The sequence below is a fragment of the Ascaphus truei genome, chromosome 2 (assembly GCF_040206685.1).
Source record: "Ascaphus truei isolate aAscTru1 chromosome 2, aAscTru1.hap1, whole genome shotgun sequence".
In the NCBI taxonomy this organism is placed as follows: Eukaryota; Metazoa; Chordata; class Amphibia; order Anura; family Ascaphidae; genus Ascaphus; species Ascaphus truei.
The window spans coordinates 429776504-429803163 of NC_134484.1; the positions used below are offsets into that span (position 1 = coordinate 429776504).

The 26660-nt window shown below is 39.1% G+C and overlaps 1 protein-coding gene across 4 annotated transcripts in view; it reads right to left on the minus strand.

The window, feature by feature from the left end:
- Window positions 1-1525: 1525 nt before the first annotated feature.
- The window catches only part of CUL2 (cullin 2), a 103329-nt gene continuing 78194 nt past the window's right edge, over window positions 1526-26660 (minus strand). For 3 of the 4 annotated variants that reach the window (XM_075587749.1, XM_075587747.1, XM_075587748.1), the window contains 7 exons: window positions 25066-25143; window positions 21247-21313; window positions 20588-20790; window positions 18614-18715; window positions 16050-16112; window positions 15604-15720; window positions 1526-2117 (listed from right to left, as the gene is read on the minus strand). In XM_075587749.1, the coding sequence (XP_075443864.1) occupies window positions 1986-2117; window positions 15604-15720; window positions 16050-16112; window positions 18614-18715; window positions 20588-20790; window positions 21247-21313; window positions 25066-25143 (762 nt within the window). In that variant the 3' untranslated portion in view covers window positions 1526-1985. The remainder of the gene's footprint in view (window positions 2118-15603; window positions 15721-16049; window positions 16113-18613; window positions 18716-20587; window positions 20791-21246; window positions 21314-25065; window positions 25144-26660) is intronic. The other variant, XM_075587750.1, reaches the window with a different exon arrangement.

The window sequence follows — 26660 nt, forward strand, 5'->3', positions numbered from 1 at the left end:
TTTATTGAAAATTAATTGCCTAAGCTGTTGATCGATTGGCTCTCCCGTTAATGACCAGCAGAGATCCTGCTTTCCAGGGTTTACTAAATGGCTGCCTTTCAGTATCAAATCAATCCTTCAGGTCAGTGTCTCTCAGCAGCTACAATGTATTCATATATTACTACAGTATCATTACCTATTGTTACAGTTTGCAGCTGAAACTGCTGGGAATATTGGCAACAAATTATCATGTACAGGAAAGTGTTACAAAGATCTTGCACTGCTGGGGAGGTGTGCTAAAGCCTGCTATACAAATCCAAGGATGCTCATTATAATAAAACTAATTAAAAATGGCATTAAGAGTTGCATTTCAAAATAAAAAAAAGGTAGTATTATCTAATACTACAGAACTGATTTATTTTAAAAACACGTTTAGGATATCGATTGGATTGCTCCTCTAAAGAGCCTCTGTGTTGAGCATTTTAATGAGTTTGCCTTTGTTTTCTCAAAATCTTTATTGATGAATCATAGCTGCGCTAATGTTCCCCCCCCTTTTTTTTTAAATTTCCTGCAGCCCTCACATTGATTACAGTCTTTTAACTAGTTGCACCCTGTATTTCAGACTAACTTTGTTTCAACATGCAGCTTTTGCTCATAATGGTTAGTTGCTGTATTGCTGCATTGTTTTCACCCCTTACAAAATGCTAGTTCTTGAAGGTGTTGATTGCTTTAGGATGAATTGATCCTGTTATGGACCATAAAAACAGCACAAGATGCCAACATTGCAGATTAATCATGATCACAAGTGGAAAGATGGAACCCTAGGAAGAGATAGAGAAAGACTCTCTGTCACCCCCCCCCCCAGTGTTCCCTGACCCTATAATGCCAAAGGAAAATTACAATACATATATATATACACACACACACACACACACACACACACACACACACACACACACACACACAGTCCTATTGTTTGTGCAATGAAAGAATGTATAACTTTGCTTTGGTGTGCTTTTGTGTATCATTTAATTGATCAGCTTTATTGCTTCACGTCGGTTTTACTTCCAAAAGGCACACATTGAAATAAGTTTCCTTTATTGTTTTATTATAAAGACTGATATTTTTATGACTATGCAACACACATATACCAAGATAAATGTACACCTTTTTGGACAATGCATATGCAGCTGAAAAGTGGAGTTGTTGTAGAGCAATGCTCTTGATAACATTGAATGTATGAGCGCAAACTGGGGGTTGCGGGAGATGTCATCCCATGAGGTCACGGCTTTCTATTGGTAAACCGAGTAAGTCCGACACCAGTGGCCATATTGTTTCCCCCAATCAAAAAAAATCATCCTTCGAGGAATTTACTATAAATGGTTTTCAACCATGATCTATGAATGTGTCCATCCAAGTATGATTGCACCAAAGTACGTATTTACCTAGCCACACATACTGTATTTCTGCATTCTCCTGTAAGCTGGCATTGAGAAAAATTCACTGCATATTACAGGATTTGTTAAAATATTAAGATCAGTACACGTCATTTCTTTATTTTTTATTTGACAAGCAGCAATATCTTGTTTGTCATTTTTGTACATTTTAAAGTAGATACAATTATTAGGTTATCTGTAATATTACAATATTTAGTTTTTACTTTAGGTCCTTTAAGATACATTTAAAAAAAAAACACATCAACTGCAAACGTGATGAGGGAGGAGAAAAAAAAAAAACATTACCCAACCAAAAATTTCCACATTCCAGCAATACAGCACTCATTCTTTTAGTAAAGTTGTAAGAAATGTCATAATGGCATGAGCTTGAAATATTTATAGGCATTTTCACTGACGCTCATGACGTGGCACTGGTGATGTTGTAAACAGCAGAAAAACAGGGACTGCCGGGTGACCGAATATGGAGGCAAAGGCCTGCTTCTTCCAACAGGAACACACCAAACAGTGACGCGATGATCTTCTCTTACACACGCCAAAGTGACGACAGCATCATGCTACGTAACTGTATTCATCTGCTGAGGCTTGGCTTCGCTCTATGTACTGCTTGTCTATAAGAACTTCAATGCACTTCTTAATCATGCTGATGCTAGGGTTAAATCTAGCTCTGGACTGGCTAATGACCTAGAAGGAAAGAGAAACAGTGTCCATCAATTTTCCAACAGTGGCATACAGTTACCAATAGTCACGTTGTGTCTGAAGGAAATAGAACAAAAGCTCAATTAGGTAAACAAAGTCATTGATCATTTTTATGAATGACATTAAACAAGGAACTGCAAAATACCACTGTGTTGCAGCGCTCCTGTGTAAGCAGAAATAAGCTTGGTCAGGCAATTGTTATTTTGCTCTACAAAGTATCTGGACTATATTTTGTGAAATCTATTCAATAAATTAAAAAAAAAAAGTATTGGATGAGATTTCCAGTATCTTTGTACATATTATGGATCTGCTGTTGTTTACGATCAGTAATTATATTCGAGTACCACTAGGTGAAACATTTTCCATGTTAAGAGGAGAGGTTGCCTTTCACAGTCAGTTATTTATGAATATTGTAGAATTGAGGTGAAGATATTTTATTCCCGTTTGTGAAGACATTGCACCTCTTCCTAGAGAATGCAGTAGCCCTCACAAATTATTAGCATATAATAATTTTTTTCCATACTTAAGGTTCTGCATTTAAGAGGTATGGGCAGCTAAATTGGCTATTGTTGACCGAAGGTGCATACTGTATCTCACTTCCATCATAATTACTTTAAACTTTTACAACATTAATGTAACTACAGTTGATATGCAAATTCTCAAGTCATAGGTTGCATTATCTATTCTATCTTGCTATATATAAATCTTCTTGAATTGGTACACTTGCCCCCAAGTATCAATACGCCAATATTACTCTGTATATTCAAATAAAAAGTCTCTAATCAAAATATCTTTTTTTTTTATGTTGGGCACCACAAAAGATTCATACCTCATGATTGTGCTTCTAAATAACCCCAGGAGCCTTCCTAACCTAAACATGTGTTTCAACAGAAAGTGCAAGTTGCACACTCAATAAGGATGAAAAATCCAGATGAAGACTGTGTAAACTACTAGTAAACTTCTCTGAATAAACTACAATGCTATTAACTCTACATAAATTAATAACTGTTTATTTATAACAGAGCTTAATCTCTGAGGATCTTGTGTCCAAGTCATGCCATAAAATTCAAATGTGCAGATCCTCATTGGTCAAAGAAGTTGTTCTGCTCGATAGATATGATTGCAATGGTTGGTATGTATATATTAAAGCAACTGACAGGTCTGGTTACAGTGAGGATCTTATGTGTTACTTTATCTACCAAGGGAAAAGAAAGCTTGGATAAAACATGGAAAATTAATCAAGAAGTAGGATGGCGCATAGGCATTAGAACTCATTAGTTTCCAGTGAAAATGAGAATTGCATAAAGTTGAACTAAAAACATGTTATACATATACATACAGTACCAATCAATCAAATCAGATGGGCAATGACAGATCTTCTAAAAACAAAGGCAACAATATTGCCGTCAACTGCATGATGTATAGTTAAAGGAAACTGTCTATATGCCTCATACTATAGAAAAACGGTGTTAATATTTCATAACAATGCTCTTTGTACAGTACATTACTGAGTGAACTGAATTAGATGAAGCCACTGGTAAGGGTACATGAGGTAACCAACCTACATACAGCTGATGCCTGTGCAAAGAGCACTCGCTTGTCTAACCTAATTTTACATATTGGCCACTTTATAAAAGGTATGGAAACTGAAACTTTATTGCGTGTCTGCTTTTATTCTTCCATAACTAAGGCATGTGGTTCTCATCTCATGAAGTGGAGATAGGAACACTAGAGAGCACATTACACTTATTGCCAAACTGAAGTTTCCCTTTTAAGAAGAGAAAACAAGCTGGCAGTTGTTTTTCTTATAGTGCCCCGCATATTGTAATGGTCAACAAGACTATATTTTCTGTGCTCCATATAGAAATATAAAATTAATATTTTCTTTTTCATTTACGTGTGATTATTATTTGTGTATACCAATGTCCGTGCTTTGGCATTTTACCCCAAAATATACTTAAAAGTAATTATCTCAATATAATTACTGGTGAAATAGTCTGCATACTAAATAAATATGTGGCATTACGCCACGTTTTAACGGAGTAAACATAATACAAATATTGTAGTGATAAGTGTGAACATTTTCTTTCAATGTAATATTGCCTAGTATCAGCTATATACTAGTGTTATTATTATCAACTAAACATAGGGGGGAAAAGGGTGTGTGTGTCGGGCATGCGCATTTTATGTGAAACTTTTGTCTTTTGTCACAGAAATTGTTTTTGTGAAGGTGATGTTTTCAATGAAAAAGTAAAACACAATTTCAGTGACAAAACGCAAAGAAGTTTGACTTAGAACGCACGTGCTTGGCACACCTCCCCCCGTTTTAGCTATTTGCACTTCTATATTTATACTAACTGAATTCCTTGTGTGTCTGTGTGTGTGTCTCACCCTATGCTGCTGCGGAGTCCCCTGCACATGCGCGCCGAGCACTGTACTGCCTTGTACTTCAATAAGCCACCCTGGGAGGAATAAGGGGGAATTGTGTGCTCCGGGAATGCCTACTCTTGCTCTCCTTCTGTCAAGTGCCAGCCTGTGGTATATGTGTGCGCAGCATAGATACACAGACGCACAGAGAGGCTGACATGGAGGGAATCTGTGCCCTTTCCCAACCTAGCAAACTTCTGGTTCCTAAAAATTCTGTGTTCTGAACCAAGCACACCCTGATAGATGCGTAGTGACAGGCAGGTTAACTCAATCCCATATATCAAACAAGGGAACCTTCTTACTTGCTGAAGTGTTTATTTGGGACAACAACATACAAATACAAAGGGGGAAATGGTACTGAGGGTCACTGGGACATGAGAGCAATGGAGGGGAGGTGGAGCTATGCGGGAAGTGGGCTAAATGCAAGATATAGGGATAGGTAAAAAGTAGTAACTTTACTAAAATAGGAGAGATGACTGGTCAAGATGGCTGCTGGTACTAAAAGACAGGATGCTGGTTTGGGCTGATGGGAAATTTACTGGGACAACACCACCTGGCAAGGGGAGGGGGAGCAGTCCATCCTGGTAAAAAGGCAGGGGGTTGCCAAGGCAACTGGCTGAAGCCAAGAAACCCACAAGGGGTCACAACATAGTTGCAACAGCTAGGCTGAGGAGTGCTGGCAGCCTGAAGACAGAAAAAACACAATCCTGTTCCAGGACATTCTGACTATTATATTTTTGTGCTTCCTGTTACATTGCACAACAAACACATTCTGATATGCCAATCCCACCACACTGCTTTACTGAGGAGCTCAACGTTCTGACACAGATCCTAATTACTCAGATTCCACCACCAACATAACACTGAGAAGAAACACATTAGCGGGAATGTAAAGCTTTATGAAGGGTGCTAATTTATTAGCTGTATAAATAATAGGAAGACATATACTGGAAAGAACCAACACTGGAAATCCCATATAACCTGCATACAATTTCCTCGGGCCCCAAAACATGGTTTTGCGCCATAAGAGGTACAAATTAGAGAAACAAAAAGGTGTATATTGGGGCTTTCTAGTTGCATATATCATTGGGATAGGAGGCATTAATGTATTTTTTAGGTAATATTGCCTTGGTAGTATTATGACCGATTGACTCATCCAATCACATCTTTGATGTTTCAGATATGAACGAGAAAAGTCAGATGACAACAAAGCAGTATTTTGAACAGGTGATCACCTCCAGTCTTCATTTATTTGGAAACATGCAAGTCACTGCGCCCTCCTCTAAATTAGCCAGTTGGGGTCTCTCTCAGCCCTGTTTTCAGTGTCGGGCCGCGCGTTCGCCCTGACCTACATAACGCCGCTCATTTCCCAGCATTGGCCTTAACTGATCTTGGCAAATATGGGATGGAAATCTTTAGGGTTGTAATTAACTAATTTCCAGGGCATTTAGAATAACTGTAGGAATGATTGCATGCTTTTACCAAAGTAAAACCGGATTACCTAATACTAATAATAATAATATGATCTTGTATAGTGCTGCTAGTTTTACGTAGCGCTTTACAGAGACATTTTGCAGACAGTCCCTGTCCCGTGGAGCTTACAATCTAGGTTTTTGGTGCCTGAGGCCCAGGGAGATAAAGTGACTTGCCCAAGGTCACAAGGAGCTGACACCGGGAATTGAACCAGGCTCCCCTGCTCCAAACTCAGTGACAGTCAGTGTCTTTTCTCACTGAGCCGCTCTTTATCCCACATAATCTGAAGTAGTAAATACTGTGGTATTATTAATGGGCGTTTACTTAGGTTAACGTCACATTCATTTGGTTAACGGAGCTTAGCGAGCCCACTTTTTCTGCTAATATTTTGTAAGGTTTCACTTGTGTAGCCAACAATTTAGGTTTTCAATTATCAACACTGCTTCCCGGAGATGCCTGGAATACATGGCAGAGAAAAGGGATTATGCAAACAGTGACTTCTGAGAGGAAGATAGACAATGTACTCACATTTACAATAATGTGAAAGGGCAAACAACATTCAAAGAAGTGCCCACACGGTCACTAAAAATACTGGGGGAAAAAAAACCACCTACACTTTTAACGTAACACTGCGGCCATTGACCTCGTCAAACAAATCCTTCAACTAAACGCAAACACAGCTTAGATCATTCTGCTGGAAATGTTCTTGTAATGTCACAGTGAGAATCCCTCACATAGCTTTTCCCATACAGGACATGTACATGGCTGTGGGAGTAGAGGTGGGCATGGAAGTTCCAGCTTTTGAGCACCTCATTTCAAACAGATTGTACTAGTGAAATAAAAAATATATATTTTGATAAAGAAAAGAAAACAGAACAAAAAAACTAGTCAGAAAATCCAAAAACCATGTTCAATTCTTATCGAATCTCCCCGACTTCTTTTGGGGCTTGAGCTTTTAGCCATGCTGTTCCTACTCTGAACTCAAGACTTCCCTCTTTACCCGGGTATTTTCTGAGTGAACCACAAGCTCATACATTGAATTCTTACCGTATCATTCCATTCATCCTATATTTATATCTTGTATTTGGTTTCTTTCAGCTTTAAATGTGCTCCTTTTGTTTGTAATTTTCTAACTCTGTAAAGCACCTTACAGTCCCATTGTGAAAAAAGCGCTAAATACAATCAAAAAAAAAAAATTCCCTCAAGGAAAAGACAATTATGTTCATGTCCTCTACTCATAGGGGAGACTCAGCAATTCATTTTTTTGTATGGTTATCTGCCACCATATTTTGGCCATCACAGCTCATCACGGCTGACCACGTCTATTTTTTTTTAATCCTGCAATGTCCTATTTAGACAAACATCTGATATTATGCCAGTGCTATCATTGTTTCCTCACTTCTGCCACTGCATGATATAGTACAGGCGGTAAGGAACCAGACAGAACTGTAAACATTTACAAACTATTTTACATCATAAGCTTGTTTGAGCAGGCGCTCCTTAACATGCTGATGATGCAACATGTATGTAACACACTATGTATGTTTTATTGTTATTGTCCGTCACATCCCTATTGTACTTTCTAGCACAGTATGCTGGCACTGTACACAACCAATTTACTTTAAAAAGAAAGTGTTACTATAAACATGCAAATAAAACAAAAGTAGTGGTACTCGGGGATTATAAACACATGTTGTGGTATTCCTTACCTACTAACAGCATCACATGTTGACCACTGGGTTTAGTGGAGTTTGCTTTATGAAAGGCGCCATTTGACCAAGTAGTATCATACGACAGGATTTTAGCCAGTCGGGCCAAATCAAGGAAAATAAGTATATTAGATTACATCTTCCTTGTAAAATAAAGACATCCAATGTTCTCCCACACGTCATAGTGAATGATAAGCAATGCAAACACAGTGCAGAGACTTGTCTTACTAGGAGTCAGAAGTCATGCCCATCTCTTGGAAAATTGGGAATTAACATTGCATGCGGGCAATAAGTGTGTTAGATCTCAAAACAGGAAATAAAGTTTGTCATGTGCATGAATTCTCTGTGTGGAATTAAGTTATTTTCCTTAAAAAACAAAGATAATTGTGTCCTGTTCATTCCAGTATGCACTGGGCGTACAGGTTTGATATGTTTAACTCATTGAAGGGCGATTCCTACTATAAAATGCCAACATCACAAGTCCTTATTACAGAATGACACAGGCGATTATTCAGAAGGATCCAACGCAACCCACCCTACTGATTGTCCAAAAACTCCCACTGACCTGTCCAAAAACTCCCACTGACCTGAATTGAAGTTTTTGGTCTCTTCAGAGCTTATTGAATAAGCCCCATGTCATGATATCATGAGATATTATGTATTTTAATCCATCTGGTGCTTCAGGGGTTAATGAAGGTAAAATGTAGGTTTAAAAATACAATATATGGGGTTTATGACTTGTCATGGGTCTATGCTAGTTTTCAAAGAGAACTTAATTGAAGTTGGATTTTAAAAGTACAAAGGAATGGTTTATGGCCTGTTAACCCCTTGACCAGGCATAGTGTTAAAAACTGTCAGGATCTAGAGATGTGCATACATAAAGAGAAAGAATCCCTGTACAACAAGCACTCTTCCTCCACTAATTTTAAATAATTTTATTGTGATTATAAAGGATATACCAGAGATGCAGGATTATGCACACTTATCTTGTTGGTTTTTTTTTTTGAGGATAAAGGATGTGGAAAAAAGGGATTCTGAGAGGTAACACAACATTACTGTGGATATCTTGTCTCAGAATGGATAAGAATCTCTCCATATTTAATTTACATAACAATATGATGACTATATGGCCTGATAGACAATTTACATCAATGTCCTTCATGGTTATGTAGCCAGTCAACTTACACTATGTTATGTACATATGTATTAGCCTAGAGTATCTGGGTTTCCATTAAACATATTATCAATGTCAGTCTGTATTGATTTTTTTAACATAATTGTGATTGCCTAAAGCGTTTCAGTGGATGCACAGATTCTGTATGTACGATGTGTAATCCTCCCAGTCCCTACACATAGTGTAATTTACATCATTGCGCGATTTGATTTTAATACAAGCTACAGTATTTTTAAATTGGGCTGAAAATGCAACACCTTCAATGTTATCATCAAGTGTCCGATTTTGGGTCACACTTATTGGCTTAGAAGAAGCCAATCACGACAAGATATATACACACACACACACACACACACACACACGGAAGTCTGCAGGTACCCACCCACCCACCCCCGAAGAAGTTCCCACAGGAACGAAACGCTCGTTGGATTTTCAATGACGTAGACATTCCTGACGTCAGGGATGCGACCATATTACTAGGCTGCGGCTTGTGCTAGCTCCACTTCGAAGCGGGTAATGTTTACAGCTACTGGTACGCTCTAGTCTGCCAGTGAGTTAAACTAAGTTGTGGGCCCTAGGAGGTAACAAACTTGTTATTTGAAGGAGTTGTCATTGGGGGGGGGGGGGAGGGGGGGAAGGAAGTGTGATTGTGCGCAGGTAGAGCTGTGAGAGCAGGGTGTGTAGATGGAAATGCTTCAATATACATCTGAAATATTTTACCTAAAATCAATAACAGAGCAGCTGTAACATCAGCACACACGCATTTGCTGTGACTCTGGCGTTATCTCCAATAGAGTCAGAGGTAAAGTGAAAACAGCTGCACAGCAAACAGCCAGCCACAGCAGGGATGAGGGGGTGGGGAGGGGGTGGGGGGGGGGGGTGGGAGAGAAGGTGACAATAGCCAGGTCTTTGAAGTTGTGTCTTCTAGTTGTTTCAACTAATAATTTTAGTTGTGACTTAATTCTTCTTTTGTGGGGGATTGTGCTTTAAAACAGTACCATGGGCAAAGTAATTTAATGTGCAGTGGAGACCTGGAAGTCCAATGTTAGTCCGATGTTATGACAAACCTTTAATCTCAAACAAAAATTATTTTAGGAATCTCTTGCACCAATGTGCACTTTACTTGTTAGCCAAAACTGGGATTTGTGCTCAACACTGATTATGAACATGTTTCACCATACAATGATCTGAAGGAGCAGATTCAGTAAGCTCCAATGCTGGGTCCATTGACTTGAACGGCTATAAATCATGGATCGATCTGAGTGTGACACCCACCATCAGAGCTTGATGAATCCCAGCAGCTCAAATCTCCTCCTGAAAAAATGGGAGAGAAAATAGCCTCAAGCTGCACAATGTTTGAAATGTTTATTTTATCGGATATTCACTCCCGCTGTGAGGCTCAGCCACATCAGTAAGGTGCAATACCTAGTAGCTGACAAAAAACACAATCCTGTAAAGAATTTAACAGTCTAACTGGCTTCTTTAAACAAATCTAAATCATGTTTAAACACATATTTGTCTGACTTGGATCCTTTGGAAATGAAGTACACTGATTTCCTCTGGGGCCCCTGAATAGGGTAGTGTTTGTCAGCTAGGTCATAGTGAGAAAAGGATTGAGAAAACACTAATCAGAAAGGTATAGGCCATAAAAGGGGGAGGCTTTGCCTGTGCAAAGGGTTGATAAGAGGCCCATAAGGGGACCAGTCGTTGATTTTTTTCCTTTAATAAATGTTTCATGTATTTATTTCAATTTAAGACTCTGTTATTGTCTTCTTTTCCCATTTGTACAGGTACATTTTGGGGGGGAAAAAAAAGGCCTGAACTTTTGGTCCAAATGATCGAGAACACACACACACACACACACACACACACACACACACACACACGAAGTTCCCCCTCTACCAAATCCCTTCTCTCCCTCCACTTTTTTTTTTTCTTTAACAGAATGAGAATGAGTGTATCTCCGGTGCCGAACCGCTCTGTTCCCATGATACATACCATTAATGGTACTGCCTGTACTTCCGGAGCTTTAAATCCCTGGTGTCACACGGCCCACTTGGAAGCAGGATAATGTTGTGGCTTCCTATTGGCTCGTGTGATTCAGGAGATTTTAAGTGCTATTATGTTTCCCCAGAACTCGGCAGACACCGGTAACTTCCCTGGTATGGATCATGGGCATAGGTGGGTCCCTGGCCCACCGGTTCCCATCCTGCAAAATTAAAAAAATAATAAAAAAGAGAAAGAAGGATGGTGGGGGAGAGGGGAGTGGGTTTTGTCTTAGCGGGGACTTTTATATTTAAGACTAAGCAGGGCCCTCATGACCTTTTTGTGCATGTGTCTTTTTATTTATATGTAACTGTTTATGTAACTATCAAGTCTCTGTACCCCACTTTGGACTGCGATTCGTAGTATGTTGGCACTTTACAAATAAACTATGGTAATAATAATAATAGTGTGTGTGACTTTATACTGAATATGAATTGAAACGGTAGCGGTTTCAGACAAGGCCATTAAAATGACATTAAAGAAGTCGAATGAAACCTCATCGTGCTTCTCTCGTTAATTCCAGAGATTAATATTTCTTGACAACAAGTCTGGGTGTGCTCAGTCACCTTAGACACTTTCCTGCCAGTTCTAGATGAATGTTCTTATAGGGATCTTGATTACAGTGTAGAATTATGGCTCATGTCCAAGTGTCAGTTGAGATGATGCTCTGTACATTATAATTATTTTATTTTTGGCTTCTGGCAATGCAGTCTGCTAAGAAACTATATAATCTTAAATAGGTTTGTCAAAATAATGTTATGCAGCATACAGATTTGATCAACTATGGGCCACCATATAAAACGCTGGCGTTTTCAGTGTAATATTATTTAGATGAATATTAAAATGTTTTACTAGGAAGGAATACATTGAGAGTTACCTCTCGTTTTTAAGTATGTGCTGGGCACAGAGTTATGATGACAATACATGGTTACAGTAAACAAACAGGGTTATACATTATATTTAAAGCCATTGCATGAACAGTTAAACATAATATATATTATAGGCGTATGTAACAGTTACAGACCAGATTAAAATGTGAGATAGCTTTAGTTTTGAAAGAACTTAGACTGGTAGTGGATGTGAGTCTCCGGTAGGTTGTTCCAGTTGTGGGGTGCACGGTAAGAGGAGGAGCGGCCGGATACTTTGGTGAAACTTGGGACCATGAACAGTCTTTTGGAGTCAGATCTCAGGTGAGAAGTGCTGCATGTGGTAGGGGTGAGGAGCTTGTTCAGATAGGTGGGTAGCTTGCTCAGAAAGTATTTGAAGGCAAAACAGGGAAAATTAACTTTTGCGCCTAGACACAAATGATAGCCAGGCTAGTTTTTTGAGCATTGCTGTAGTTTTTTGAGTGTGTTGTAGTTGCATTGGAGGAAAAAGCGGCATATTAAGTTGTAGAGGGTGTCTAGTTTTCGAAAGGCGTGTTTGGAGTGCTGTACCATATATTATGTGCCCATAGTCTATAAATGGCATTTGCATCTGCCTGGCCATGCATTAGCATTTGACCAGCTGGTTTAGGGAGCATTTGTTGATACCCTGACATCCAATACCTATGCCAACGTGCAACCCAAATGAAAAATGGGAGTCAAACCATATGCCCAGATATTTAAAAATAGTGACAGGCACTAGGATGGTATTAATGTTGTTTCTGATCTGTAGTTCCGTCACTAGAAGCTTTAGAAATGTAGCCTTGGTCCTAAATACCATTGTTATAATCTTATCAATGTTTAAAAAGTTTGTTTTGGGAAATTCAGCTTTAAAGTCTTGAAAAATCAGATTGAAGTATATGTACATGGACAGAGAGATTAGGGCTAAGTATACAGTATATAAGATTGTGTCATCCAAATACATGCGCATTGAAGCTCCCTTACAAGCTGTAGCTAGATAATTGATGAAGAATGAAAAGAGTAGGGGCCCCAGGACAGCGCCTTGTGGGACACCACAGGTGATAACTAATGTGTTGGAGTTAGAGTCCGAGATAGACAGTTGGGATCTACCCTATAAGTAGGAATGAAACCAGTTTAAAGCATGTTCCCCTATTCCAGAGCACTTGAGCTTGTTTAGCAAGATAACCTGATCAACGGCATCAGAAGCCTTTTCAAAATCTAGGAATATTGCACCAGTAAGTTGTCCCAGGTCCATTCCACACTGGATCTCATTGCAAACTTAAGAGGGTAGTTACCATGGAGTGTTTGGGGCAAAAGACAGATTGGAGTTGGCTAGGGAAATTTGTCTTGGTATAGTAATCGTTTATTTGGGAGTGGACACATTTTTTCATGACTTTGAATAGTATTGGGAGAAGAGAGATTTGCCTGTAGTTTGAGACTGTTTTTGTCTCCACTTTTTAAGATTGGGACAACTCTGGCAGCTTTCCAGGTCTTAGAGATATGGCCTGTAGACAAAATAGAGTTGTTTAGGGAAGCAAGCGGATTGGCAATGGCTGGGGCACCGAGTCATAGGAACTTAGATTGCAGTAGGTCAGGTCCACATTGGCTGCTTAGTTTTAATTTGAGGAGCGCTTGTGTAATCTCCTCTTCTGATACTGGGACAAATTGAAAATGATGGCCTGTGTTGGGAGAGGGTGAGGCTATAGGGCTTCTCCAAGATTGACCTTCATGTTTGTATTTCGGGTTGCACACCCCACAAAGTATTCACTGAATGCGTTTGCAATATCACCACTTACTCTGAGGGCTATATTAAATATAGGATATCATGGGATAACATCTATTCAGAAGAAAAACGTTTAGATAGTTTTCATCTTGGAAAGGAGATGGATGCAACAATAAGGCCAAACAATTTATCTTTCGGAGGTGGCATGGGATAGATATCCCTTTGTGGCTCAAATTAGTATTGTTGCATTCAGCAAACTCGCCTGAATCTAATGGCATAACTCTCGTCTGTCTAAGTACTGGAGAAATTATGTTATGAGTGTGCTTCTATATTCAATCAGACTACTAAACATCGCAAAAGGAGAACATTTCAATGAGGGGGGGGGGGGGTGGGAGGGAAATTGTACTTAAGTCTCACCACGGTAATATAAAAATCAGAATTCAACAAGAGGTATGTTTTAAAATGAAACATGTGAGTTCTCATCTTTCCTATGCCAGTGACCTCTCTGGAAAAACCTATGACGTATGGTAACATACTCTATAGGGATTTCTGTTTATGTTTTATCCTTTTATTTTTAGAAGCAGATCTGCATTTATTGTAACTATGTTCTTGTAATAATCTTTTTCTGTAACCTAAGCACTGTATTTTTATATATATTAAAATAAAACTTTAATAAAGTAATGCTTTGGGCTCTGAATGAACTGGTTGCATGCTTTGTATAGAGTCAAGTAAATTTTCGGACACATTTTGCTACAACGGAAGTGCATCATTTTACTTCAAGACTGCAAATGTCAGATTTGCTATTTCTTGGGTGGTGTCAGCGAGTAGCGAACTCAAAGTACCTTGCGCAGGAGAAAGGTGAGTTAGCTAGTTTAGCAGTGTGCATTAACCCTGGTTGCATATACGTCACGTGATCACCAGTGTGCTGTTCGTGACAGATGGTTTATTGGGACGGAGTGAGGAGAGATATTGTTCATTTGAGGGACCTTTGCGGAAGGTGAAAAGTGGGCAAGTTAGAGAGCCGTGTATTAACCCTTTTCCCATATGCAGGTCAAGTGCTCACCAATGCTCACAAATGGTCACGTATGCAGATTTTTTTCCCTCTTTTTTCTTCAAATTGTGAACAAAACCACAAGAATAATTATACACATTACTTACTGATGACTGAGGGGAAAAAATGCCTAAATCAGAAAAATATATAAACTATGTCACACATCATGGTACTCGCGCACATTTTAATGAATTATCAACAGGTCTGTATGAAAATACAGGACGTATGGTAACAACACTACGACAATTCCAAAATATGCTACTAAGACATTCTGCTTGCTAGGGAAGATATAAACTCCATTAAAAGAATAGAAAAGTTCCCCAGACAGGTGAAGACGGCTTCACAACATATTGAGTGGGGCCCCAGAATGACAAACTCAGGTGGCTACAAACACAGTCTGCAAGCAGTTGTTAGTGATGATGAACAGAAATATGTCACTTGAGCCAAACCATGATATCCGTATAAAGAAGAGTCAAAATCTTTGTTCTGAAACCAAACTAATACAATTTTTTATTTTGCATGTTTATATTTATTACTATCTGCAACCATTAGCTTCCTTGAGGCCTAAGTTGTCATCACTTTAAATCTTTTTGGTGCCGAATTCAAAGGTAGTAGTGTGCAAACTGATGGGGGGGGGGGGCATGGGCGATTGCAGAGGCCCTGCTCTCTTCAAGGCATTTAAATAAAATGCCAGGGGATCGCATGAGGCCTCTGCAACTTCACTTACCGGGATTCAAAGGCTCCGTGTGACTTCGCCATGGCAACGCGGCGGGGTCGTGTGACATGACGTCACATGGCCCAGCGATGTCAGTTGTCGCCGGTTGCCATGGCAACGCGGCGACGTGACAAGACCCCAGCAAGAGAGGTAAGGGGGACGTGAGCATGGGGAAGAGGGGGGAAAGAGCAGGCAAAGGGGGTGCAGCTCAAATAGTTTGCGCACCCCTGTTCTAAGGCATGAAATAAAGAACAGGTAGTTCCCCTTACCTCCTGTATTAAAGCATTATGTCGCAGTAGTTTTCGTGCTTTCATGATACGCACTATAGCAGCTTGAAGATACATTTTCCTGTCTTCGTCTACAGCACTTCTGGTCTGCTCCACTTCCTACAGAATTAAAACAGATACTTAGTATAACACGGAGACTGTTTTTGAGCTTTAAACCCCTAACTGCACCACTATTTTGGGGGGAAAAAAACCTATACAATATATAAAAAGTTTCTACCATTAGTATGAAATTAGAACTTAAGATGTGTATATACCAACACACCGACATGAAACACAAATTAGTGCACACAATTTACCTTTGCTTTTGACCTATGTAGGGTGAACATTAATAATAATTTACCAGATGCAAATAAACACATGGTTTCATTTGCTGTGCTTTTAATTTTTTGTGCTCAACTTTTCGCTAAGAAGAACGCAGGGTTACCTACCAGAGAGAAGCGCCCTTCTCCTCTCCAAAGCATAGCTTCCTCAGCACACCTGGGTTGAACCCCCTTGATGAGATGAAAGAAATTGAGAAGGAGGAACTCTGACCCATGACTCCCCAAGACCAGCAACCACTGGCAAACCAAATCATGTATCTTTTTTACCGACTTTACATTTCCATTAGAAAAAAAGGGTTATGTCCAGAGGTTTTAGGACCCATTATAAGGTCGATACAAAATATTTACGTTTTAACGCATTTAAGGGTCATCAAATAATTGCTCGTTAAGGGTCCATAAGGAATCCGTATCACTATGACGGAGCAAGTTTAACTGCCTGTCAACATAAATGATAGAGGTGTACAGCACCCTCCTCAGAGATAGAGATAAATGGCCCCTCAAAAAAAAGGCAGTAGAACCAAAGGCAAATAAATGGACCATTAAATGGGCCAGCTTTCCTTGGTGTGACGACAAACTAATAAACTTAAAGTACAAGTAAAAGTGCAAATGAAACCAACAGACCACTGCTTTCCACCCCCTGAGCATTGTGGGAATCATTAAAAAAACCAAACCAAAAAAAACCAAACCAAAAAAAAAAAAAAACCAAGAAGAGTCGTACCTAAACAAACCTCAAGATCAGCAAAACAGAGAATAATAAAAATAAGAATTGTCAGATGTTTTTAATCTTGTTTTACAGGCTGCATATCCTGTTTTGATTCTTCCAAAGAACCTTGCTATACCATTTGAAAAGGTAACACATATGCAGCGGCTTCTACAGTGTCCTCCCAATTGGACAAGATGCACAATTACATTTGCTACAAATGATGGTTAGCCAATAACAGTTGTTACTGGGTTAATAAGAAAACACTTCCAAACAGTTACCAAGATTGTAAATGTTATTTTAGCTTTCAAGGACTTGCATTCCCTTTGAAGTGCAGTCATATGAATTAATTTTAATTTGCCAAATGTGTGATCACTCCGGATTAATCCTAATACTGAATCACAAGCCTATTTGGAAACGTTTTCCTCTGCCAATGAATATTAATGTTACTGTACGCTGCCAGGGAAACCGAAAATTCATTGGTTCCAGTGAAGGAGTTAACAAGCAAGATCTTTCAGATAAATATTATAAACAATGAGGGGGTCATAGGTCAGAGATTTGAGAGTTGGTTTGTTTTGCCCTTTGAACAAAGTAATACCCATGTGCGCTAAGGAAATGTTAAGAGGAGAGAGACATGTATGCCCTTCTATCCCTTTATAAAGGTATTTCCTTTGTATAAGATGTACAGCCTACAATGTTTAGTAGATAATACAAGGACAAATTGTACCACTGCCCAGGAAAGCTTACACTCTAGCTGTTGACATCTGGGGTTTAGGGGCATAAAGTGTCTTGCCGACCATCACAAAGACTCAATTCGGGGCCTGTCACTTTAAAGGCCAGTACTTCTAGACAGGAGTTATATCTTCGTGATTACTTTAATTCATTGTATTATATTTAATACTGTAACCTGGGTGTCCGTTACTAACTAAGCAAGCAATGTCTGTTCTAAGATTTTTTAATGATTTTAATGCAAGAGAGCCTCTAATGCATTGCACTGCACAGTAGACATATTTTGCATTTAAGAGGCTTTAACGCTAGATGCAATAGTTCATTTGTGAAAGTATGCACAGATAGGAGTACCAGGGTAACTGTTCACGTATGCAATTCAAAATGTTAAAAAGATCACAGATATACACAAAAAAATACCGTTTGCCTGCTTGTTTTTGTCATGCATCATACAGCTTTAGTGCACATTACTTTGCCTCCCAGCTTTAATAAACCTGATATTTTCATTCAGGCTAAGAAATAGGTTTAAAAAATGCAAACTTATTTGAAAATAATTAATCAGGGGACAAGAATTGAAGCTCCGGTTATGTTATGGAGACACTTGAAGGTAAAGTCTGAACTAGCGTTTACATTTCATTCCCCATACTAATTACAGGATTCCCTGTGAAACTTGTAGGTCGCTTCTGAGAAATAAAGGATTTAAACAGAATGTGGTAGTAGCCTGAAGAAATGTTCTAAACCCGTCTTACTTACGTACCTTTATGTTTCACACATTCCCAAGATTCAGATATTAACCATTTGGTCTGTTTTCCCTACTTACTTTAAAATAAATGATCCCAAGTCACTAAAGGCTCCTTGATATCCTGAGCCTATGGAAAGCAGTTAAAATCTGACTATTTTTGGATCAGCTCTTAAAAAAAACAAACATGTTGCACTTGATATATATTCTTATGTTTGTTATTCTATTCTTTACATTTGGAAAGTTATAACACTGCAACAAAAGAAACAAGGCGCTGTTACATGGTGAATACCCATGTACTTCCTTCACATTCACACCAATTAAACTTGCTCAGTGCAAGTGCATTCTTTAAAAAAAATGTTGAATTTAAAAACAGTATACCAAATGTTTTACAGTTCTGACACAAAATAATACAAATTCCGATTAGGATTAGACAAAACATGGCAGAAATTTGCATAACAAATCTATTATTGGCCTCACTCATGTCAAGTAGAGTACTGTACTTACCTGCGGTGTGTCTTTCTGCATAGGTGTAGTGATTTTAAATTTTGTTCGTTTACTGCTGAAATTCATATTTAATGAAAATGTTGACTCTCCATCTACATCTTCCTGCATGGAATACAAAAAGAGAAGTGAAATGCAATCCGTGAAGGGACGTCCATGTCATTTTATTTTACACAATTTAGCAAACAGTTATGTCAGTTTCTTACATTCATAAAGAGATGCGACTAATATGAAATGTAAATCACCAATGAATTTATGTTGGGCTTATAAAAAAAAACAACAAACCAACAGCAATGCATTTAAAATTCTTCAGGGCCAACATTACGGATAGAATGCTGCAGGAATATTATCGATTGATATACATCTGTTCTAAAACGTTACAAAGTAACCCTCCCTAAAGTTTTTTTTTTTTTTTTTTTTTAATGTTTAATTGGGTAGGTGGGAACTGCTGCTTTTAGGGTTTCTGGCTCCTCCAAAACCTAGGATAGAAAAACAAAAACGTATTGAATCCATTTAGATGCAAAACATATAGAGCAGAGACCACATTTAAATATTTAAATCAACTATTGAAGCCAGAAGTGGTACTGACTGGTTTTTAAGACCCGCTAATCGCCAAACACATACCACACGCCTGTATAGATGTTCGCCAACATATATATACTTTTGAGGACTAAAACGGAACAAAAACATTACTCAAAACTTAATATGAGAGAAGCTAGACACAAAGGCTGATGAAAAAATTAGCTACTTAGTCGTTAGAATTGTATCCTTCATACTTTAGAATAGGGGTGGCAAAAACTGTGACCATAGAGTCATGAAAGAAGCCAGAGGGCCCGCTAACCAGCTCCTCTCCTGAGTTCCTATGGGCCAGCAACCCCTTGTGGGCTCCCAAACAGCACAGGGTACAGTGAATACACACCTTGTCTGCTGAGAGCCCCATGTGGTGCTTGCTGTGGAGACTAAAAAGCCAAGTAGGGACATCACACACGTCCCCCAACTGCACCCATGCCACCCTCTTCCTTCACTTTCCACTTGACACTCTGTGTCAGGTTATACCCTGTGTCAGTGTTTAGTATTGCTGGCTAAATACTCTATAGCAGCGGTGCGCAAAATGGGGGGCGCAGGCGGTTGCAGAGGCCCTGCGCTCTTCCCCAAGGCATTTAATTTAATGCCAGGGGATCGCGTGAGGCCTCTGTAACACTCCACTTACCTTGTTTCAGCCAGTTGTGTGACCTGTTCCCATGGCAACGTGGCATCAAATGCCACCGCGGGGCCATGTGATGTGATGTCACATGCGTCAAATGATGCCGCGGGTCACGGGACATGATGTCACATGACCCCCGCAGCGTCATTTGATGCTGATCTAAGGTGTGTGGGGGGCGCCATACCGGGGCAAGCTAGACAGGGGGGCGCAGCAGGAAATGTTTGCACTCCCCTGCTATATAGTGTGTAGTGCCGTCAAGTTATACTCCGCAATACACAAAGACACAGGGCAAAGTCTGACGGCACTAACTAAAAAGACCTCTTGAAGGTTGAAACGTTGGGCTGTTCTGACATAATAAATCTTTTGCAAAATCCTCAGTACCTTGGATCATCTATTCTTACTCTGGCACTAACTAACTGACATGGTCAGGTCATGCTCTGTCGGTGTACACATGTATTAAATTGAATTATTTTCTTATTGTGGCCCTTTGACAATGTGACAGGTAAATTCTGGCTCCAACTTCCAGTTAGGTTTGCTACTCCCGATCTAGAATTGTATCCTTAATGAGTACTTATTGCTACTTTGCATCCTGAAACTCAAATCTCTAAATAAAACACATATGAACAGAGTAAATAAACAACTTACAAAAAGAAAGAAAAATTATTCTGAGCTGTCTCCTTGGTGTGTCTGACTGTTTATATCCAGGACCAACACTGCTTTCTTCCAAATGTTAAACACCAATGTTGAAGGCTGCAGCCTGAATACATACACACCTTATCAGAATCGTGATTTATCATCTTGACATCGAGTAGAGATTTGATTGTTTTGGTCAGCTCTTTCTCATTCATTTGTGTGCTGTCCTGAAGCTCTTTGTAAGTTACGGTTTCACTGTTGTTGAAGGCAAGCAGGACCGCCATTTGGTATGTAGTGACCATGGCTACGTAGGGTTTGGACAGGTAGTTCATTTTCACTTCACCTGTTGGATTAAGAATATAAATACAGAAATATATAAAGGTTTTACTATAAGCACAGAGACTGCTCTTAAAGTATTACCTGACAATTACATTTCTCCTTTGCAACATAATGTTACACATTTCATTTTCCTTACAAAAATTATAAAATACCTTACATACCTATATAAATTAAAATCCTTTGTGTGCAAACACTAATTGGTTGTTGTGCATAATGTGGCAATACAAGCGTATAAGAAGCAGAACAGAAGATGGAAAAGGCAAAGCAAAGAAGTAAAATGTAAAAGACAAACCTGTGTAATACACGGATATGGTTATTCTGGTTCTATAATCTGCTACATTCTCACCTCGGTTAATTTAGTTCAGGCATTCTGTACACCCATGTTTCCTGCTCTATCCCATTTGTCTTTTAAATACTATAAAGCATAGTGCCTATTTTCTATATTGTTTTATGTCATTACCTGTACAGAGATAGTGCAACCAAGTCAGCTTTCTACCACTGAAATGCTGGTTGTAAAATAATTCAAACTGTAAAACAAAATGACATGTTAAAAGTCAGAAGCCTTTATCTTAACAGCATTTTAGTGACAATATTAACACTGCAAACAATGGAATGGATGGTTCGGCTGCTTTTTGAGCTTTACAAGGTGTCATGGTAAGCTCACCAAGTACAAAAAATATGTGCATGTTTTGTTATAATTTAATTGAGTGCTGCTATGCTGGAGAATCGAACAAGAAAGCTAAAGGCAAAAAAACACATCACAACACACATCCACAAACACGAAAACCAGATGCACTTTATATGAACCCTCAATACTTCTAGAATTTTGCATAAAAGCCTGCAAATATTTAACCATTTCATTTAAATAGGAGTTTTAGTTACATATTTTAGCCGAAGTATAAGCTTGCCCTCCGCGCCAAGATAACCCCACATTAGGCCAATTCTACTTTCTAATGCCACTATTTTTTAACCATGTACTCATCCTGTTAGTACTTTGGGGATTGTATTACTCTGGTGCCAATGGACCCATGGCACTGTGAAGGTTAAAAACAGAAACATTGTATTTATTTCTACTTTAAAAACATAAATGACATAGCGTCCCAATATGTTCTTTGTAGACACTGCTGAATAGATGTGGTCTATGGCCACATTAACGCAAAAACAATGCAAGTTTTCCATAGTGTTATCGCTGTGCAGAAACAAATGGCAGGACCCCTTGTGGCCTAATTGTTACATACACAAAAGGCACTCTCCCTTACAGCCTCTACTAGGAGAAGTCCGTGACTCGTTTGTAGCAATGCCCAGTGGTGCAAAACTGCACTTTTTTCTACAGTGAAGATTTTGTCTCTGATTTGCACTGGCTGTACCTTTATGATTAATGTTCAGCTTCAAAGCTTTCCTTCAGATAAATTGTTTTATAAAGATTATTTTTATATATATATATATATATATATATATATATATATATATATATATATATATACATATATATATATATATATAAATAATCTTTATAAAACAATATATATATATATAAATAGATAGATATATCTATCAGATAAAAGTATATGCCTTGTTCACATTTTTCTTTATAAGTAATTCAACTAATTGTAAAACTTTTTTATTTTTACAATATTGTCTTTCAAATCACCCTTTTTTATACTTTCCACATCAACAGTCTCCTTTCTTGATCCTGAAGCACCCCACAGATAACTGCTTGTAATTATGTTGTTATTTGGGAGTACATGTAAAATAATTTCCTCAGGGGAAATGACAGCTAGATTTGAGTGATTAAATGCTTCATGTATAACTCACGAGTATTCAAAAATAAAAAAAACAATCATTTCAACAGTGATTTGATTGACTGACGGTGTAGCGCAATGATGTCACTGCGATTCAATACCCGCTTCAAAAGCAGTGTCATCGCTCCTTGTGACCGTGGGCTAATCCCTCCATCTCCCTGTACCTCGTCAGTACTTATAATCCTGATTTACTTTATTTATTTATTTTTTAAATATAAAATCACTTGATTGAGGCACTGTTCTTCTATATTTTAGTGCCAAGTGTTGAACTAAAATTATTGCACTATATATAGTAATTGATCAGAATGACATATTTAATAACAAAACGTCAGAAACGGCAATTGCATCATAGCAATGTAAGCTATACGCAATGTAATTACATGTATGTACTTTATTCATTTCATCATAGATCTGTTACATTAGTAAGAGATTCTGGATGTTGTGATATAGCAATGATTATTTTTCTCACTAGGAAGTCCTTCATAAGCAGAGCAAATCTGCCATCCTTCGCTGCATCAACTTGCAAGAAACATTACACCAGCAGCTCATGTATAGGGTTCGCGTGTGGCACTGGATGCGCTACAGTGTTAAGCAATATTTTGTGTCTCTACAAACTCATTAACACCGCAAAATGGTTAGCGAATACAAGAACAAACAACTGCATTGTTGGATGGAAGGAAATAGAAGTAAGGAAATTTCAAAAAAATAGGAAGGACTTGAAAAAAGAAACCCATTTGTAATTATTCACTTAAGTTCACCCAAATTAGCCAACAGCAGAAAATATAATGAAGGAACTAGCAATAAATAGATCAGTGGTTTTCAACTTTTTTTGGTTAGGGAACCCCAGAATTCGATTGTGAAATTCTGGGGAACCACAACCCTTGCAACCTCCGACACACACACACACTCTCTCCACTCCCATACACACACTCCCCCCTCCCACACAGACACACAGACGCTTTAAGGGAACCGGCTCTTGCACCGATGCTTCCTCTCCCTCCTGTGAGCCGGAAGTTGGCGGCAGAAGCAGGGAGAGGAAAGATAGCAGTGACCGGACGGCTGCTGTTGCTGAGCTAGGGAGCCGCCGGATCACTGCTATGTGGGGGTGCCACCAGGTCTGGGAAAGCTGGGAGAGTTGTCCCAGCTCACCCCCCCAGCGGCCGTGGAACCCCTGAGGGGTGCTCGCGGAACCCCGGTTGAAAAATCACAGAAATAAAGTAAAATTCAGAGGAGGGAACACAATTTACAGTTGTACTAAATACCGTACAGCAATAGTACTGTGTGAATTAGTACCCATATGCACCAAACTCCTCATTGTTCGTTTGTAATGGCATCCAGAAAAGGTGACATGGTGCAACTAGTACATAATCTGGGATGTCAACACGCAGCATATAAAAAGTCACTGATTTCCCACATGTAGTTTACAGCATGTACCCTCTTTCAATCCTCCAGTGATCCTCATCTCACAGCAAAGCAATGAAATTTAAATAACCGGTGCAGTAGAACAGTCACAGAGATGTAAATGGATTGGTTATCATGCACATTTTATTTTTGCTTCTTTAGGCTAAGGCCCCGGTCACGGCGCAGTAATGCGCGCCCGCGCTTTTGGCTGCGCGTTCCGGCGATTCCCCGGTCTGCAGCTCACTGCAGGAGCAGAGACCGGGGGGGGGGGGGGGCCTGGCGGAGGAGTGACGTCACCCGGCAGGTTCGCCATCATTGGCTGAACCGCCGGGGGGCGTGCCTAGCCGCTCGACGCGAGTTCCTGCTCTCAATTCTATTGAGAGCAGGAATAGCTCTCGCGCGAGCGCTGCAGCCCCCCCCTCGCAGCGGGCCCGGCGCCATTGCGGGGAGGGCTCTCGTGAGTGCAGCGTCCACCACAGCGGACGCTGTAGCAGGCAGCGGGGGCAAGGCCTTAGTCATAGCCATGAGCTTTTCTAAATACAAGGACATTGTTTTTAATGGAGTGCAGGTTTAAGGGCAGCAGAGAAAAAACCCAACTGTTTGAAAAATGGAATACCAGACCTAAAAAACTTACAATATAAAAGAGGTATGTTGGGACACTAAGCGACAGTAGGACTGAATACAAGTGCATTAGGTTTATACAGCGTGTAAAAAAAATGGTAATGAAATGTGTTTGGAGAATTTGGTGCAATCAACCTAGTTTCCAGGCTACTGGGTTTATTTAAAGGTGCAACTTCACCAACTCAAGTAAAATATATCATTTTATTAAAAAAAAAAAAAAAAAAAAAAAAATGAAGGCTTAGAAATATAAAAGTAAAAATAATCTAAAGTAGATTATCTTTTAGCTGGTATTCAAAATGCTTTGTGTTCAGTCTGGAACATGGAAAGCTGGGGCAAACAAACCAATCAGTGATGTCACTGCGACTGTGGCGTGGGTGTTACTTTATTTTAGCATTGAACACCACAGGGTTTGTTCATTGGGTTAATGCTATTCCACACATGCTCTCCCCACCTACCATCTGTACACTCTTTTCCAGTTCCTGAGGGATTGCAAATGTAGAAGACGGTGCCTGAGTTAGGGGCCATGCACCTGCCTGAAACACAAACAGAAGAAAAGAGAAAAGGGGGTGAATATCCAAGAAAACCAACCGTGTTTGAGGTTTTCTTATACAGTAAAAGATCCTTAACATCTCATTTTCAAGGAGATCTTTATAGAATATTGCTTTCTAAAAATATATTTCATGAATGTTTATTGATGACTTTCCATACTGAAATACAGAACTGAACTTAGCCATGGTGTGATAATAGCAACTATTTGTGTCCATTCTATAAAACAGTGGAACTCCACTCCAGTGCCCAAGATACACCAGCTTCAGCAAAAGTGGCTCAATCACTAAAGCTGGCATATCCTTAAAACCTGACCTGTTGGGGGGTCTTGAGGGCTGGAGTTGAGCACCACTACTATAAACCACCTGTCCGAGTACCGGTTACATCCATTGGAGATACCAAGAAAGGGGAACATCTTCATTGTTTTGTCAATGCAATTGAGCTGCTAGTGCACATTTACATCCAGGCTAGGAAAGAGAACAAATGCAGCAAAGTCCAACTTGTGGATAAATGCATTTTAAGCAAATACTACAAACCTAGAAGAGCAAATAGAAATGTTTAAACACCACAGCAGGACCTAAAGAAGAAGAAAAAAAATACAAAGAAAAAAAAAATACAAAGAAAAAACGTGGCAGAATAATTCCTGCATTTTTGTGACCCTGTTGGAAAAAAATGACACCCCTGTTTTTCTGTACCCCATTCCCCCACATGTATGTGTTAAAAACCAACAGCAGCAAAAATGCAGCATGGCCACTGTGCCCTCATGAAATTAATGTTTTACTCTGTTTATACAGGTTTATTATGTGCAAAATATGTTCTTTCCTCCTGTGGGTGTTCTTCCGCCAAGATCAAATGTAGGGATTAACAACTGGAACATTTATACCATATTAGAAAGAAAATGTCCAGCGTAATTCATAATTATTACTCTATAACTACTTTGTCTTGATGGAAAATGAAACATGCTCCTTGGCAATAACACACTTGTGTATTTCTCACTGTTGTGTTGTTTCTGTCACCGTAACATTTCCTCAGAGACTGAGATGACAAGCACCACTAGAAACCAGAATGAATCAAAAAGGGAAATCAGCAACACCTTAAAAGGAGCAATCCCTGCAATAACCTACACTTTTTTTTACATTTTATTTAAAATAAATCAGTTCTGTAGTATTAGATAATACTTACAAAAAATGTTTTATTTTAAAATTCAAAACAATGCCATTTTTTATATGGGTTATTATACGGAGCATCCTTTGATTTCTATAGCGGGCTTTAGCACACCTCCCCAGCAGTGCGAGATCTTTGTAACACTTTCCTGTTAGTGATCATTTGTTGCCAATATTCCCAGCAGTTACAGCTGCAAACTGTAACAATGTTACCTTTATAATATAAGAATGCATTGTAGCTTCTGAGTTACACAGACTGACAAATTGATTTGAAACTGAAATTCAGCCATTTAGTGAACACTGGGAATCAGGATTTTGCTGATCGATCACAAATTGAATCA